This window comes from Panulirus ornatus, chromosome 53, assembly GCF_036320965.1.
Source record: "Panulirus ornatus isolate Po-2019 chromosome 53, ASM3632096v1, whole genome shotgun sequence".
Taxonomy (NCBI): Eukaryota; Metazoa; Arthropoda; class Malacostraca; order Decapoda; family Palinuridae; genus Panulirus; species Panulirus ornatus.
In genome coordinates this window covers 6861811-6877424 of record NC_092276.1, presented here as the reverse complement: position 1 = coordinate 6877424, position 15614 = coordinate 6861811, and the positions used below count along the sequence as shown (strand labels likewise).

At 41.6% G+C, this 15614-nt stretch overlaps 1 protein-coding gene across 1 annotated transcript in view; it reads left to right on the top strand.

Annotated features, from left to right (window-relative positions):
• LOC139765206 (uncharacterized) overlaps positions 1 to 15614 on the top strand; it is a 236453-nt gene that overhangs the window by 211901 nt on the left and 8938 nt on the right. Inside the window, 2 exon segments of the mRNA XM_071692509.1 lie at positions 3011 to 3268; positions 8823 to 8932. Coding sequence (XP_071548610.1) covers positions 3011 to 3268; positions 8823 to 8932 — 368 coding nt within the window.

Below are 15614 nucleotides of genomic sequence, written 5' to 3'. Positions count from 1 at the left end.
GTTCCAACAATGTTGTATGGTTGCGAGGCGTGGGCTATGGATAGAGTTGTGCGAAGGAGGGTGGATGTGCTGGAAGCGAGATGTTTGAGGACAATATGTTGTGTGAGGTGGTTTGATCGAGTAAGTGCTGTGGGGGTGGGAGAGATGTGTGGAAATAGGGGGAGTGTGGTTGAGAGAGCAGAAGAGGGTGTTTTGGGGTGGTTTGGTCATGTGGAGGGGGTAAGTGGGGGGGGGATTGACCTAGAGGATGTGTGTGTCAGAGGTGGAGGGAACGAGGAGAGGTGGGAGACCAGATTGGGGGTGGAGGGATGGAGTGAGGGGGATTTTGAGTGATCGGGGCCTGAACATGCAGGAGGGTGAAGGGCGTGCAAGGAATAGAGTGAATTGGAACGATGTGGTATACCAGGGTCGACGTGCTGTCAATGGATTGAACCAGGGCATGTGAAGCGTCTGGGGTAAACCATGGAAAGTTCTGTGGGGCTTGGATGTGGAAAGGGAGCTGTGGTTTCAGTGCATTATTACATGACAGCTAGAGACTGAGTGTGAACGAATGTGGCCTTTGTTGTCTTTTCCTAGCGCTACCTCGCACACATGAGGGGGGAGGAGGTTGTTATTCCATGTGTGGCGGGGTGGCGATGGGAATAAATAAAGGCAGACTATGAATTATGTACATGTGTATATATGTATATGTCTGTGTGTGTATATATATATGTGTACATTGAGATGTATAGGTATGTATATTTGCATGTGTGGACATGTATGTATATACATGTGTGTGTGGGTGGGTTGGGCCATTCTTTCGTCTGTTTCCTTGCGCTACCTCGCTAATGTGGGAGACAGCGACAAAGCAAAATAAATAAATATATATCAACAAAACAGTTATCTACTTTGTATAGATCATCACCAATGTTGATTATAATTCTTTGTGTATTTAATAATAGAAGATTCTATGATATTTCTCGTGGTAATAGAGTTAGAGTTAATAACTGAGATGGCATTACTCCAGTCAATACAATGATCATAGGTTTTAACGTGATTAAACAAGGCATTTGATTCTTGTCCCATTCTTATACTATATTTATGTTGCATAAGTCTAACAGAAAGATCCTTACCAGTTTGCCCAACATAAAACTCATCACAATTCTACATGGCACTTTATAGATGGACCCAGGAGAATTTTCTGGTGAATTCCTGATTAAGATATTCTTTGTAGTATTATTGTTGCTGAAGGCAACATTTACATTAAAGGAATTAAGCAACATGGGAAGTAAAGTACAATTATTAATAAAAGGGGGAACTAAAAGATTCTTGGTGTGTATCAGTGGATGGGTCTTTCTTCATTTGTTTCCCGGCATTACCTTGCTGACACAGGAGATGGCGATCAAGTATAATAATAATAATAATATTATCATGGATCTGGATAAGACATATGATAAGAGTTGATAGAGATGCTCTGTGGAAGGTATTAAGAATATATGGTGTGGGAGGTGAGTTGCTAGAGGGTGTGAAAAGCTTTTATCGAGGATGTAAGGCATGTGTACGAGTAGGAAGAGAGGAAAGTGATTGGTTCCCAGTGAATGTCAGTTTGCAGCAGGGATGCATGATGTCTCCATTGTTGTTTAATTTGTTTATGGATGGGGTTGTTAGGGAGGTGAATGTAAAATTTTGGAGAGAGGGGCAAGTATGCAGTCTGTTGGGGATGAGAGGGCTTAGGAAATGAGTCAGTTGTTGTTCACTGAAGATACAGCACTGGTGGCTGATTCAGGTGAGAAACTGCAGAAGTTGGTGACTGAGTTTGGTAAAGTGTGTGAAAGAAGAAAGCCAAGAGTAAATGTGAATAAGAGCAAAGTTAATAGGTTCAGTAGGGTTGAGGGACAAATAAATTAGGAGGTAAGTTTGAATGGAGAAAAACCGGAGGAAGTGTTGTTTTAGATATCTGGGAGTGGATTAGGCAGCGGATGGAACCATGGAAGCGGAAGTGCATCACAGGGTGGGGGAGAGGGCGAAGGTTCTGGGAGAGTTGAAGAATGTATGGAAGGCAAAATCTCGGAAAGCAAAAGTGGGTATGTTTGAAGGAATAGTGGTTCTAACAATGTTATATGGTTGTGAGGCATGAGCAATAGATAGGGTTGTGTGGAGGAGGGTGGATGTGTTGGAAATGAGATGTTTGAGGACAATATGTGGTGTGAGGTGGTTTGATCGAGTAAGTAATGAAATAATAATAGATTCATATATTTAGTAAACTTGATTGCCATTTCCTGTGTCAGCGAGGCAGCACCAGGAAACAGAAGAAGAAAGACCCATCCACTCATATACACACATATACATACACGCCCATACATATACATATATAAATACACAGTCATATACATACATACCCATGTAAACATTCATACTTACTTGCCTTAACACATTCCTGGTGCCACCCCACGCCACAGGAAATAGCATCTCCAACCCCCACATCAGTGAGGTAGTGCCAGGAAAAAAGACAAAAAAAGTCACATTCGTTCACACTCAGTCTCTAGCTGTTGTGTAATGCTCCAAAACCACAGCTCTATCCACAACCAGGCCATACAGACCTTTCAATAGTTTTCTCCAGACATTTCACATGCCGTGGTTCAGTCCGCTAACTGCATGTCAACCCCGGTACATCACATCATTCCGATTCACTGTATTCCCCAATCGCTTAAAATCTTTTTCACTCCATCCTTCTACCTCCAATTTAGTCTCCTGTTTCTTTTTCCCTCCATCTCTGACACATATATCCTCTTTATCAACCTTTTCTCACTCATTCTCTCCATATGTCCAAACCATTTTAACACACTTTCTTCTGCTTTCTCAACCACACCCTTTTTATTTCCTTACATCTCTCTTACCTTTTCATTTCTTACTCGATCAAAAGGGGCAGTCATTGTAGTGTATGTGGCAATCTGAATGCTTTTCTTTTATTCTACTGATGGAAATGCCATCACATATTAGTTTAATTTCAAGAGACAATGTGTTATTATAGGGAAGTCCTCAACCATCTTGCTCTGGTGGATCTCCAGTTTCCACCCGATTACGACATGCCAGAGGTTCACACTCAAGTCATTCTGTCAGTTTACCCAGCACAAAATCACCCCACTCCACTCGATCACCAGGTAATGTAACTGTAGTCAGCAAGAAAGGAGCAACCCCACGTGGAAAGAGAGGCATGACACCATCCTCACTGCGGAAAATCCTTTCAAAGGGAAAGTCACCATGGAGGAAGCTGGATAATGAACAAGAGGTAATTTGGTATTTTACATTTTAACAATGAAAAGGTTATGTATTTTTTGGCTTAAGCTTGTTTCTCTAAAACTGCATCTTCTTTATTACACATAAAGGGATTAATACACATCAGTGCAAGACTACAAACATTAGTTGACCATCATTTTTCTTGTATTAAAGTTTATCATTGGCTGTATTTTGTTGTTTGTATATACTCTTCATTGTGAATATCATGCATAATGATGTGTTGCACAGTGTGTTTAATGACCAGTGCTATTAGTATGCAGAAAGCTACACTGTGTTTAATTCCTTTATGTTTGTCCATGTTTGTGAGTGACATGTACCAGCAAAGATTGGAGTTGTCTTTAACTAAGAACTTATGAAGACGAAATGTGATTTTAGGCTAAGAGGCGGTACTGGAGTTCATGAGTTATGAGACTCCATTGCTGTGTGCACCCCCTTAAGGGAGTTGCAGATGGGAACAGTCATCAGGTTTATAGACAGATAGAGTAATGCTGAACTACTTAAGTAGGTAAGTGCCACAACTGTAAAGAGAAATCCTCACTAGTTTACACTGGGTGAAGTATATAGAAAAAGCTTTGTTTGATATAAAAAAAACTTAAAAGTTTTTGCTAATATCTGGTTTACCGACACTGGGTGGAATGAAACACTTAAGTAGCAAGATTTCATCTTTTCCAAGTGACCTGTTCTGAACATATTATAGTACAGTATGTGAATATTACCTCATCATGATTAAACCATCCTCCTCAAGTTGGAAATATCATTTTACATTGTGGATATTAATTGATAAACACTGTTGTCCCAAGATTATATGACCATTCATTTGACCTTTTTTCCTGTTAACTTTTCCTGTTCACTATCCAATAGACATTTATCATATTTATGAAAAGTGTGTATTGGATGCTAAATGAGAAAAGGTAAAAGGAAAAAAGAATTTATGAATGAACACAGACTAAAGAAAACTGTCACTTTGGAGGAATGCTTATATAAGAAGGTGCCATGGAAGAATAAGCTACAGTAAGGATTTTATACAAAACTTTCATACTAGATTAATTGACTTTAGTAATGAAAATACATTCATAAAATTAGTAAATATGATTGGCGGAATGCGTGCATAGTGCCCTTGTACAAAGGCAAAGGGGATAAAGGTGAGTGTTCAAACGACAGAGGCATAAGTTTGTTGAGTATTCTGAGGAAACTATATGGGAGGGTACTGATCGAGAGAGTGAACACATGTACAGAGCACCAGATTGGGGAAGAGTAATGTGGTTTCAGAAGTGGTAGAGGATGTGTGGATCAAGTGTTTGCTTTGAAGAATGTGTGTGAGAAATACTTAGAAAAACAGATGGATTGATATGTGGAAAAGGAGCTGTGGTTTTGGTGCATTGCAAGTGACAGCTAGAGACTGAGTGTGAACACATGTGGCCTTTTTTTGTATGCTGTCCTGGCACTACCTTGCTGAAGTGGGTTGTAGTGATGCTGTTTACTGTGGGGCAGGGGTAGCACCAGGAACGAATGAAGGCAAGCAAGTATGAATATGTACATGCATATATATGTATATGTCTGTGTGTGTATGTATATGTTGATATGTATATGTATGTACATATGCGAATGAAGCCGTTTATGTATATATATATATGAGTGGATGGGCCATTCTTCATCTGTTTCCTGGTGCTACCTCATTGATGCAGGAAACTGTGATTATGTATAATAAATGAATATAATCATATTTATGGATCTGGAGAAGGCATATGATTGGGTTGATAGAGATGCTTTGTGGAAGATCCTAAGAGTATATGGTGTAGGAGGTAAGCTGTTAGAAGCAGTGAAAAGTTTTTACCAAGAATGCAAGGAATGTGTATGAGTAGGAAGAGAGGAGAGTGATTGGTTCTCAATGAAGGTTGGTTTGTGGCAGGGGTGTGTGATGTCCCCATGGTTCTTTACTTTGTTTATGGATGGGGTAGTTAGGGAGATAATTGCAAGAGTTTTGGAGAGAGAGAGATGAGTATGCTTTGTTGGAGATAAGAGGGCCTGGGAAGTGAGGCAGTTGGTGTTCGCCAGTCATATAGCTCTGGTTGCTGATTTGCATGAGAAACTGCAGAAGTTGGTGACTAAGTTTTGAAAAGTGTGTGAAAGGAGAAAGTTGAGAGTAAATGTGAATAAGAGCAAGTTTATTAGGTTCAGTAGGGTTGAGGGACAAGCTAACTGAAATGTAAGTTTGAATGGAGAAAAACTGGAGGAAGTGAAGTGTTTTAGATATCTGGAAGTGGACTTAGCAGCGAATGGAGCCATGGAAGCGGAAGCAAATCACAGGGTCAGGGAGGGGGCAAAGGTTTTAAGAGTGATAAGGAATGTGTGGAAGGAGAGAACATTATCTCAGAGAGCAAAAATGGATATGTTTGAAGGAATAGTATCTATTCATATTATATTTTGTCACTGTCTCCGGTGTTAGCAAGGTAGCACAAGGAAACAAACGAAAGAATGGCCCAACCCACTCACATACACATGTACGTACATACACGTCCACACGGGCACATATACATACTTATACATTTTGATGTATACATATATATGCATACGCAGACATACATATATACACATGCACATAATTCATACTTACTGCCTTTATTCATTCCAGTTGCCACCCCGCCACACATGAAATAGCATCCCTCCTCCCCCCACGAGGGTAGCGCTAGGAAAGGACAAAGGGCCACATTCATTCGCACTCAGTCTCTAGCTGTCATGCGTAATGCACTGAAACCACAGCTCCCTTTCCACATCCAGGCCCCACAAAACTTTCCATGGTTTACCCTAGACGCTTCACATGCCCTGGTTCAATCCATTGCCAGCATGTTGACCCTGGTATACCACATCGTTCCAATTCACTCTATTCCTTGCAAGCCTTTCACCCTCCTGTATGTTCAGGCCCCAATTGCTCAAAATCTTTTTCACTCCATCCTTACACCTCCAATTTGGTCTCCCACTTCTCGTTCCCTCCACCTCTGACACATATATCCTCTTTGTTAATCTTTCCTCACTCATTCTTTCCATGTGACCAACCATTTCAATACACCCTCTTCTGCTCTCTCAACCACACTTTTTTTATTACTACACAGCTCCCCACCCTTTCATTGCTTGCTGGATCAAACCACCTCACACCACATATTGTCCTCAAACACTTCATTTCCAACTCATCCACCCTCCTCTGCACAACCCTATCTGTAGCCCATGCCTCACAACCATATAACATTGTTGGAACCACTATTCCCTCAAACATACCATTTTTGCTCTCCAAGGTAACATTCTCGCCTTCCACACATTCTTCAACACTCCCAGAACCTTCACCCCTCCCCCACCCTGTGACTCACTTCTGCTTCCATCCACTGTCAAATCCACTCCCAGATGTCTAGAACACTTCACTTCCTCCAGTTTCTCTCCATTCAAAGGAACAGTAGTTCCAACAATATTATAAGCTTGCAAGGCATGGGCTATGGATAGGGATGTATGGAGGTGGGTGGATGTGTTGGAAATGAAATGTTTGAAGACAATATGGTGTGAGGTTGTTTGATCGAGAAAGTAATGAAAGGGTAAGAGAGATGTGTGGTAATAAAAAGACTGGTTGAGAGAACAGAAGTGGGTGTGTTGAAATGGTTTGGACACATGGAGAGAATGAGTGAGGAAAGATTGACCAAGAGGATATATGTGTTGGAGGTGGAGGGAACGAGGAGAAGTGGGAGACCAAATTGGAGGTGGAAAGATGGAGTGAAAAAGATTTTGAGTGATCGGGGCCTGAACGTGCAGGAGGGTTAAGGAATAGAGTGAATTGGATCGATGTGGTATATCAGGGTCGACGTGCTGTCAATGGATTGAATCAGGGCATGTGAAGCGTCTGGGGTAAACCATGGAAAGGTCTGTGGGGCCTGGATGTGGAAAGGGAGCTGTGGTTTCGGGCATTATTACATGATAGCTGGAGACTGAGTGTGAGCGAATGGGGCCTTTGTTGTCTTTTCCTGGCGCTGCCTCACGCACATGAGGGGGGAGGGGGATGTTATTCCGTGTGTGGCGGGGTGGCGATGGGGGTGAGTAGGGACAGACAGTGTGAATTGTGTGCATGTGTGTATATATGTGTGTACGTTGGGATGTGTGGGTGTGTATGTTTGCGTGTGTGGACATGTGTGTGTGTGCATGTGTGTGGGGGTGGGTTGGGCCATTTCTTTTGTCTGTTTCCTTGTGCTACCTCACAGGCGCGGGAGACAGCGACAAAGCAAAATAATATAATAAATAATGGGCATTTATGTATATATATGTGTACATTAGTGGTTGGGCCATTCTTCGTGTGAGCGATTAAGTATATAAAAAAATGCATATATGTGCATGTTTGGGCATTTATGTATATATGTGTTTATATGACTGAATGTGTCATTCTTCATCTCCTTCCTGGTGATACCTCACTGACGTGGGAAACAGCGTTCAAATACAATAAATGAAAATAAAGCAAACAATTCTTTATTGAGTTAGGGATTAGCTTGTAGTTCTCATTTATTTAAAGTAAGTGGAATGGGCCTTTCTTAACATGGTGAGAGGACTTAAAAATTCTCATAACTGAAAATTCTGTAGTTATGAATATTTCTCATAAATGTAAATTCTGTAGTGTTTTAATATGGGACTGAACTATGGTAGTAATTTTAGTATGCCATATAAAACTTGGGCTTATGTTGTGCATTCTGTAAAACTTCCATTTGAGGAATTATTGCCCCTTGAAGGCAGTTTCTCCATTAAGGACTGCTTTTTTGATCAAAATTAGGATCTGAATTGTAATAGAAAGAGAAGGCACTTTTGATATCTAAATTCCTTTGATGGTATTTTACTCTTTAAAATTTGAAGTTAACTCATCCACCTGCATTCACAATTATTCCAGGTCATGAAGTACATTCTCATGTTAATTGGCACATTAGAGTATTATATGAATATTAAAATGGTAACTCCAAAAACAATATAACATTCAGAATGCTTTAATTTGTTAATTTTAGTTTTTTGTTGAGTAAATGCAATTCAGTTTTTGGATTTTTAAAACAGTATTAAGAATCTTTTACAACCTCCTGTCTTCATATATATTCAGTTGAATGGAGGTTTTACTAAGAATTGTATAGTTAATGAATAGTTTTTTGTAGTAAATCTGTACAGAATAGAATCTTTGCTTATTGTAAACAGGCTTGATATTTTGTTTTAAGGGACTGTCATGTGTTATGATGCTTATGTACTATAGAGTCTAGACAAAGGAAATATCTTAAATGAGAAATGATATATTAATTGTATTGTTTAACCCTGTCTACTTGAGTAGATGGGGTTGCAAAACTCTAAGCAAAGATGTCTGAAAGACTTTTCTTACAAAGATAATGGCTTATGAATGGCATGGAGCTTTATAGCCATATCACTGTAATAACATATTATGCTTGGATCACCTCAACCACTCAAGTTAGTCTGTGGTACAGGAGGCAGTGCACCCTACTAGGAGCCTGACTAACATTAGCACCTCCACTTACCCTTAACAGACTCCCAAAATCCTAGGAGACAGTACAGGCTCCAATGGCAGCACAAAGCTAAGGATTTTCCGTAGGCCCTTCGGTTCCAGAAATTACAGTGTTCTGTCTGCATCATTAAGGTTTGTGTCCATGTAGTTGTTTGTGGCAGAGATTTACAAACTTTGCCTTTACAATGCATTCCAGTGAATAGTTTCCCCTAATCACTAAATACACCCCAATTATATATAAGAAAAAAATACTTTGTAGATTACACCTTATGATTCACCTTATTGCTGAAAAAGCTGTAAATATTAACATTATTATTTTAAAGCATGGCAAGTAGGGTTGCTATACATGTTTTGTAATATGTAACAAAAGTATGATTGAAGGCTTTTAATGTAAGTTGTTGATATATATTAGAATGCAGGTTGAGCATCCCTAATTCGAAATACTCCAAAATCCAAAACATTTTGAGCAGACATGATGTTACAAGAGGAAAATTCCATACCTAAACACATTATTTTTTCATTGTATTAATGGTATTTTATTATTATTTTTTTTTTTTTTTTTTTTTTTTTGCTTTGTCGCTGTCTCCCGCGTCTGCGAGGTAGCGCAAGGAAACAGACGAAAGAAATGGCCCAACCCAACCCCATACACATGTATATACATACGTCCACACACGCAAATATACATACCTACACAGCTTTCCATGGTTTACCCCAGACACTTTACATGCCCTGATTCAATCCATTGACAGCATGTCGACCCAGGTATACCACATCGATCCAATTCACTCTATTCCTTGCCCGCCTTTCACCCTCCTGCATGTTCAGGCCCCGATCACTCAAAATCTTTTTCACTCCATCTTTCCACCTCCAATTTGGTCTCCCACTTCTCCTCGTTCACTCCACCTCCGACACACATATCCTCTTGGTCAATCTTTCCTCACTCATTCTCTTCATGTGCCCAAACCATTTCAAAACACCCTCTTCTGCTCTCTCAACCACGCTCTTTTTATTTCCACACATCTCTCTTACCCTTACATTACTTACTCGATCAAACCACCTCACACCACATATTGTCCTCAAACATCTCATTTCCAACACATCCACCCTCCTCCGCACAAGTCTATCCATAGCCCACGCCTCGCAACCATGCAACACTGTTGGAACCACTATTCCTTCAAACATACCCATTTTTGCTTTCCGAGATAATGTTCTCGACTTCCAAACATTCTTCAAGGCTCCCGGATTTTCGCCCCCTCCCCCATCCTATGATTCACTTCCGCTTCCATGGTTCCATCTGCTGCCAGATCCACTCCCAGATATCTAAAACACTTTACTTCCTCCAGTTTTTCTCCATTCAAACTTATCTCCCAACTGACTTGACCCTCAACCCTACTGTACCTAATAACCTTGCTCTTATTCACATTTACTCTTAACTTTCTTCTTTCACACACTTTACCAAACTCAGTCACCAGCTTCTGCAGTTTCTCACATGAATCAGCCACCAGCGCTGTATCATCAGCGAACAACAACTGACTCACTTCCCAAGATCTCTCATCCCCAACAGACTGCATACTTGCCCCTCTTTCCAAAACTCTTGCATTCACCTCCCTAACAACCCAATGCATAAACAAATTAAACAACCATGGATACATCACACACCCCTACCGCAAACCTACATTCACTGAGAACCAATCGCTTTCCTCTCTTCCTACATAGATGTATATATATTTTCTTTCTTTCTTTCTTTCATACTATTCACCATTTCCTGCATTAGCAAGGTAGCGTTAAGAACAGAGGACTGGGCCTTTGAGGGAATATCCTTACCTGGCCCCCTTCACTGTTCCTTCTTTTGGAAAATTAAAAAAAAAACGAAAGGGGAGGATTTCCAGCCCCCCGCTCCCTTCCCTTTTAGTCGCCTTCTACGACACGCAGGGAATACGTGGGAAGTATTCTTTCTCCCCTATCCCCAGGGATAATATATAAATGATATATTTATATATATATATATATATATATATATATATATATAAAAGGGGGTGACTGTATTATTGACTGGTTGGCAAGGTTATTTAATGTATGTATGACTCATGGTGAGGTGCCTGAGGATTGGCAGAATGCGTGCATAGTGCCACTGTACAAAGGCAAAGGGGATAAGAGTGAGTGCTCAAATTACAGAGGAATAAGTTTGTTGAGTATTCCTGGTAAATTATATGGGAGGGTATTGATTGAGAGGGTGAAGGCATGTACAGAGCATCAGATTGGGGAAGAGCAGTGTGGTTTCAGAAGTGGTAGAGGATGTGTGGATCAGGTGTTTGCTTTGAAGAATGTATGTGAGATATACTTAGAAAAGCAAATGGATTTGTATGTAGCATTTATGGATCTGGAGAAAGCATATGATAGAGTTGATAGAGATGCTCTGTGGAAGGTATTAAGAATATATGGTGTGGGAGGCAAGTTGTTAGAAGCAGTGAAAAGTTTTTATCGAGGATGTAAGGCATGTGTACGTGTAAGAAGAGAGGAAAGTGATTGGTTCTCAGTGAATGTAGGTCTGCAGCAGGGGTGTGTGTGATGTCTCCATGGTTGTTTAATTTGTTTATGGATGGGGTTGTTAGGGAGGTGAATGCAAGAGTTTTGGAAAGAGGGGCAAGTATGAAGTCTGTTGGGGATGAGAGAGCTTGGGAAGTGAGTCAGTTGTTGTTCGCTGATGATACAGCGCTGGTGGCTGATTCATGTGAGAAACTGCAGAAGCTGGTGACTGAGTTTGGTAAAGTGTGTGAAAGAAGAAAGTTAAGAGTAAATGTGAATAAGAGCAAGGTTATTAGGTACAGTAGGGTTGAGGGTCAAGTCAATTGGGAGGTAAGTTTGAATGGAGAAAAACTGGAGGAAGTAAAGTGTTTTAGATATCTGGGAGTGGATCTGGCAGTGGATGGAACCATGGAAGCGGAAGTGGATCATAGGGTGGGGGAGGGGGTGAAAATTCTGGGAGCCTTGAAGAATGTGTGGAAGTCGAGAACATTATCTCGGAAAGCAAAAATGGGTATGTTTGAAGGAATAGTGGTTCCAACAATGTTGTATGGTTGCGAGGCGTGGGCTATGGATAGAGTTGTGCGCAGGAGGATGGATGTGCTGGAAATGAGATGCTTGAGGACAATGTGTGGTGTGAGGTGTTTTGATCGAGTAAGTAATGTAAAGGTAAGAGAGATGTGTGAAAATAAAAAGAGCGTGGTTGAGAGAGCAGAAGAGGGTGTTTTGAAATGGTTTGGGCACATGGAGAGAATGAGTGAGGAAAGATTGACCAAGAGGATATATGTGTCGGAGGTGGAGGGAACGAGGAGAAGTGGGAAACCAAATTGGAGGTGGAAAGATGGAGTGAAAAAGATTTTGTGTGAATGGGGCCTGAACATGCAGGATGGTGAAAGGAGGGCAAGGAATAGAGTGAATTGGATCGATGTGGTATACCGGGGTTGACGTGCTGTCAGTGGATTGAATCAGGGCATGTGAAGCATCTGGGGTAAACAATGGAAAGCTGTGTAGGTATGTATATTTGCGTGTGTGGACGTATGTATATACATGTGTATGGGGGTGGGTTGGGCCATTTCTTTCGTCTGTTTCCTTGCGTTACCTCGCAAACGCGGGAGACAGCGAGAAAGCAAAAAAGAAAAAAATATATATATATATATATATATATATATATATATATATATATATATATATATATACATGTGTGTGGAAGTTGAGAACATTATCTCGGAAAGCAAAAATGGGTATGTTTGAAGGAATAGTGGTTCCAACAGTGTTGTGTGTATATATATTTTCATTTTTTACTTTGTCGCTGTCTCCCGCGTTTGCGAGGTAGCGCAAGGAAACAGACGAAAGAAATGGCCCAACCCACCCCCATACACATGTATATACATACGTCCACACACGCAAATATACATACCTACACAGCTTTCCATGGTTTACCCCAGACGCTTCACATTCCCTGATTTAATCCACTGACAGCATGTCAACCCCGGTATACCACATCGATCCAATTCACTCTATTCCTTGCCCTCCTTTCACCCTCCTGCATGTTCAGGCCCCGATCACACAAAATCTTTTTCACTCCATCTTTCCACCTCCAATTTGGTCTCCCACTTCTCCTCGTTCCCTTCACCTCCGACACATATATCCTCTTGGTCAATCTTTCCTCACTCATTCTCTCCATGTGCCCAAACCATTTCAAAACACCCTCTTCTGCTATCTCAACCAAGCTCTTTTTATTTCCACACATCTCTCTTACCTTTACGTTACTTACTCGATCAAACCACCTCACATTGTCCTCAAACATCTCATTTCCAGCACATCCATCCTCCTGCGCACAACTCTATCCATAGCCCATGCCTCGCAACCATACAACATTGTTGGAACCACTATTCCTTCAAACATACCCATTTTTGCTTTCCGAGATAATGTTCTCGACTTCCACACATTCTTCAAGGCTCCCAGAATTTTCGCCCCCTCCCCCACCCTATGATCCACTTCCGCCTCCATGGTTCCATCCGCTGCCAGATCCACTCCCAGATATCTAAAACACTTTACTTCCTCCAGTTTTTCTCCATTCAAACTTACCTCCCAATTTACTTGACCCTCAACCCTACTGTATATATATATATATATATATATTGGGAGGTAAGTTTGAATGGAGCAAAACTGGAGGAAGTAAAGTGTTTTAGATATCTGGGAGTGGATCTGGCAGCAGATGGAACCATGGAAGCGGAAGTGGATCATAGGGTGGGGGAGGGGGCGAAAATCCTGGGAGCCTTGAAGAATGTTTGGAAGTCGAGAACATTATCTCAGAAAGCAAAAATGGGTATGTTTGAAGGAATAGTGGTTCCAACAATGTTGTATGGTTGCGAGGCGTGGGCTATGGATAGAGTTGTGCGCAGGAGGATGAATGTGCTGGAAATGAGATGTTTGAGGACAATGTGTGGTGTGAGGTGGTTTGATCGAGTAAGTAACGTAAGGGTAAGACAGATGTGTGGAAATAAAAAGAGCGTGGTTGAGAGAGCAGAAGAGGGTGTTTTGAAATGGTTTGGGCACATGGAGAGAATGAGTGAGGAAAGATTGACCAAGAGGATATATGTGTCGGAGGTGGAGGGAACGAGGAGAAGTGGGAGACCAAATTGGAGGTGGAAAGATGGAGTGAAAAAGATTTTGTGTAATCGGGGCCTGAACATGCAGGAGGGTGAAAGGAGGGCAAGGAATAGAGTGAATTGGATCGATGTGGTATACCGGGGTTGACGTGCTGTTAGTGGATTGAATCAGGGCATGTGAAGTGTGTGGGGTAAACCATGGAAAGCTGTGTAGGTATGTATATTTGCGTGTGTGGACGTATGTATATACATGTGTATGGGGGTGGGTTGGGCCATTTCTTTCGTCTGTTTCCTTGCGCTACCTCGCAAACGCGGGAGACAGCAACAAAGCAAAAAAAAGAAAAAAAAATATATATATATATATATATGTGTGTGTGTGTGTGTGGAAGTCAAGAACATTATCTCGGAAAGCAAAAATGGGTATGTTTGAAGGAATAGTGGTTCCAACAGTGTTGTATGGTTGCGAGGTGTGGGCTATGGATAGAGTTGTGCGCAAGAGGGTGGATGTGCTGGAAATGAGATGTTTGAGGACAATGTGTGGTGTGAGGTGGTTTGATCGAGTAAGTAATGTAAGGGTAAGAGAGATGTGTGGAAATAAAAAGAGCGTGGTTGAGAGAGTAGAAGAGGGTGTTTTGAAATGGTTTGGGCACATGGAGAGAATGCGTGAGGAAAGATTGACCAAGAGGATATATGTGTCGGAGGTGGAGGGAACGAGGAGAAGTGGGAGACCAAATTGGAGGTGGAAAGATGGAGTGAAAAAGATTTTGAGTGATCGGGGCCTGAACATGCAGGAGGGTGAAAGGCAGGCAAGGAATAGAGTGAATTGGATCGATGTGGTATACCGGTGTTGACATGCAGTGGATTGAATCAGGGCATGTGAAGCGTCTGGGGTAAACCATGGAAAGCTGTGTGGGGCCTGGATGTGGAAAGGAAGCTGTGGTTTCGGGCATTATTGCATGACAGCTAGAGAATGAGTGTGAACGAATGAGGCCTTTGTTGTCTTTTCCTAGCGCTACCCCCGCACACATGAGGGGGGAGGGGGATGGTATTCCATGTGTGGCGAGGTGGCGATGGGAATGAATAAAGGCAGACAGTGTGAATTGTGTGCATGGGTATATATGTATGTGTCTGTGTGTGTATATATATGTGTACATTGAGATGTATAGGTGTGTATATTTGCGTGTGTGGATGTGTGTGTATATACATGTGTATGGGGGTGGGTTGGGCCATTTCTTTCATCTGTTTCCTTGCGCTACCTCGCAAACGTGGGAGACAGCGACAAAGCAAAATTAAATAAATAAATATATATATATATATTATTTTTATTTTTTTTTTTATTATACTTTGTCGCTGTCTCCCGCGTTTGCGAGGTAGCGCAAGGAAACAGACGAAAGAAATGGCCCAACCCCCCCCCATACACATGTATATACATACGTCCACACACGCAAATATACATACCTACACAGCCTTCCACGGTTTACCCCAGACGCTTCACATGCCCTGCTTCAATCCACTGACAGCACGTCAACCCCGGTATACCACATCGATCCAATTCACTCTATTCCTTGCCCTCCTTTCACCCTCCTGCATGTTCAGGCCCCGATCACACAAAATCTTTTTCACTCCATCTTTCCACCTCCAATTTGGTCTCCCACTTCTCCTCGTTCCCTCCACCTCCG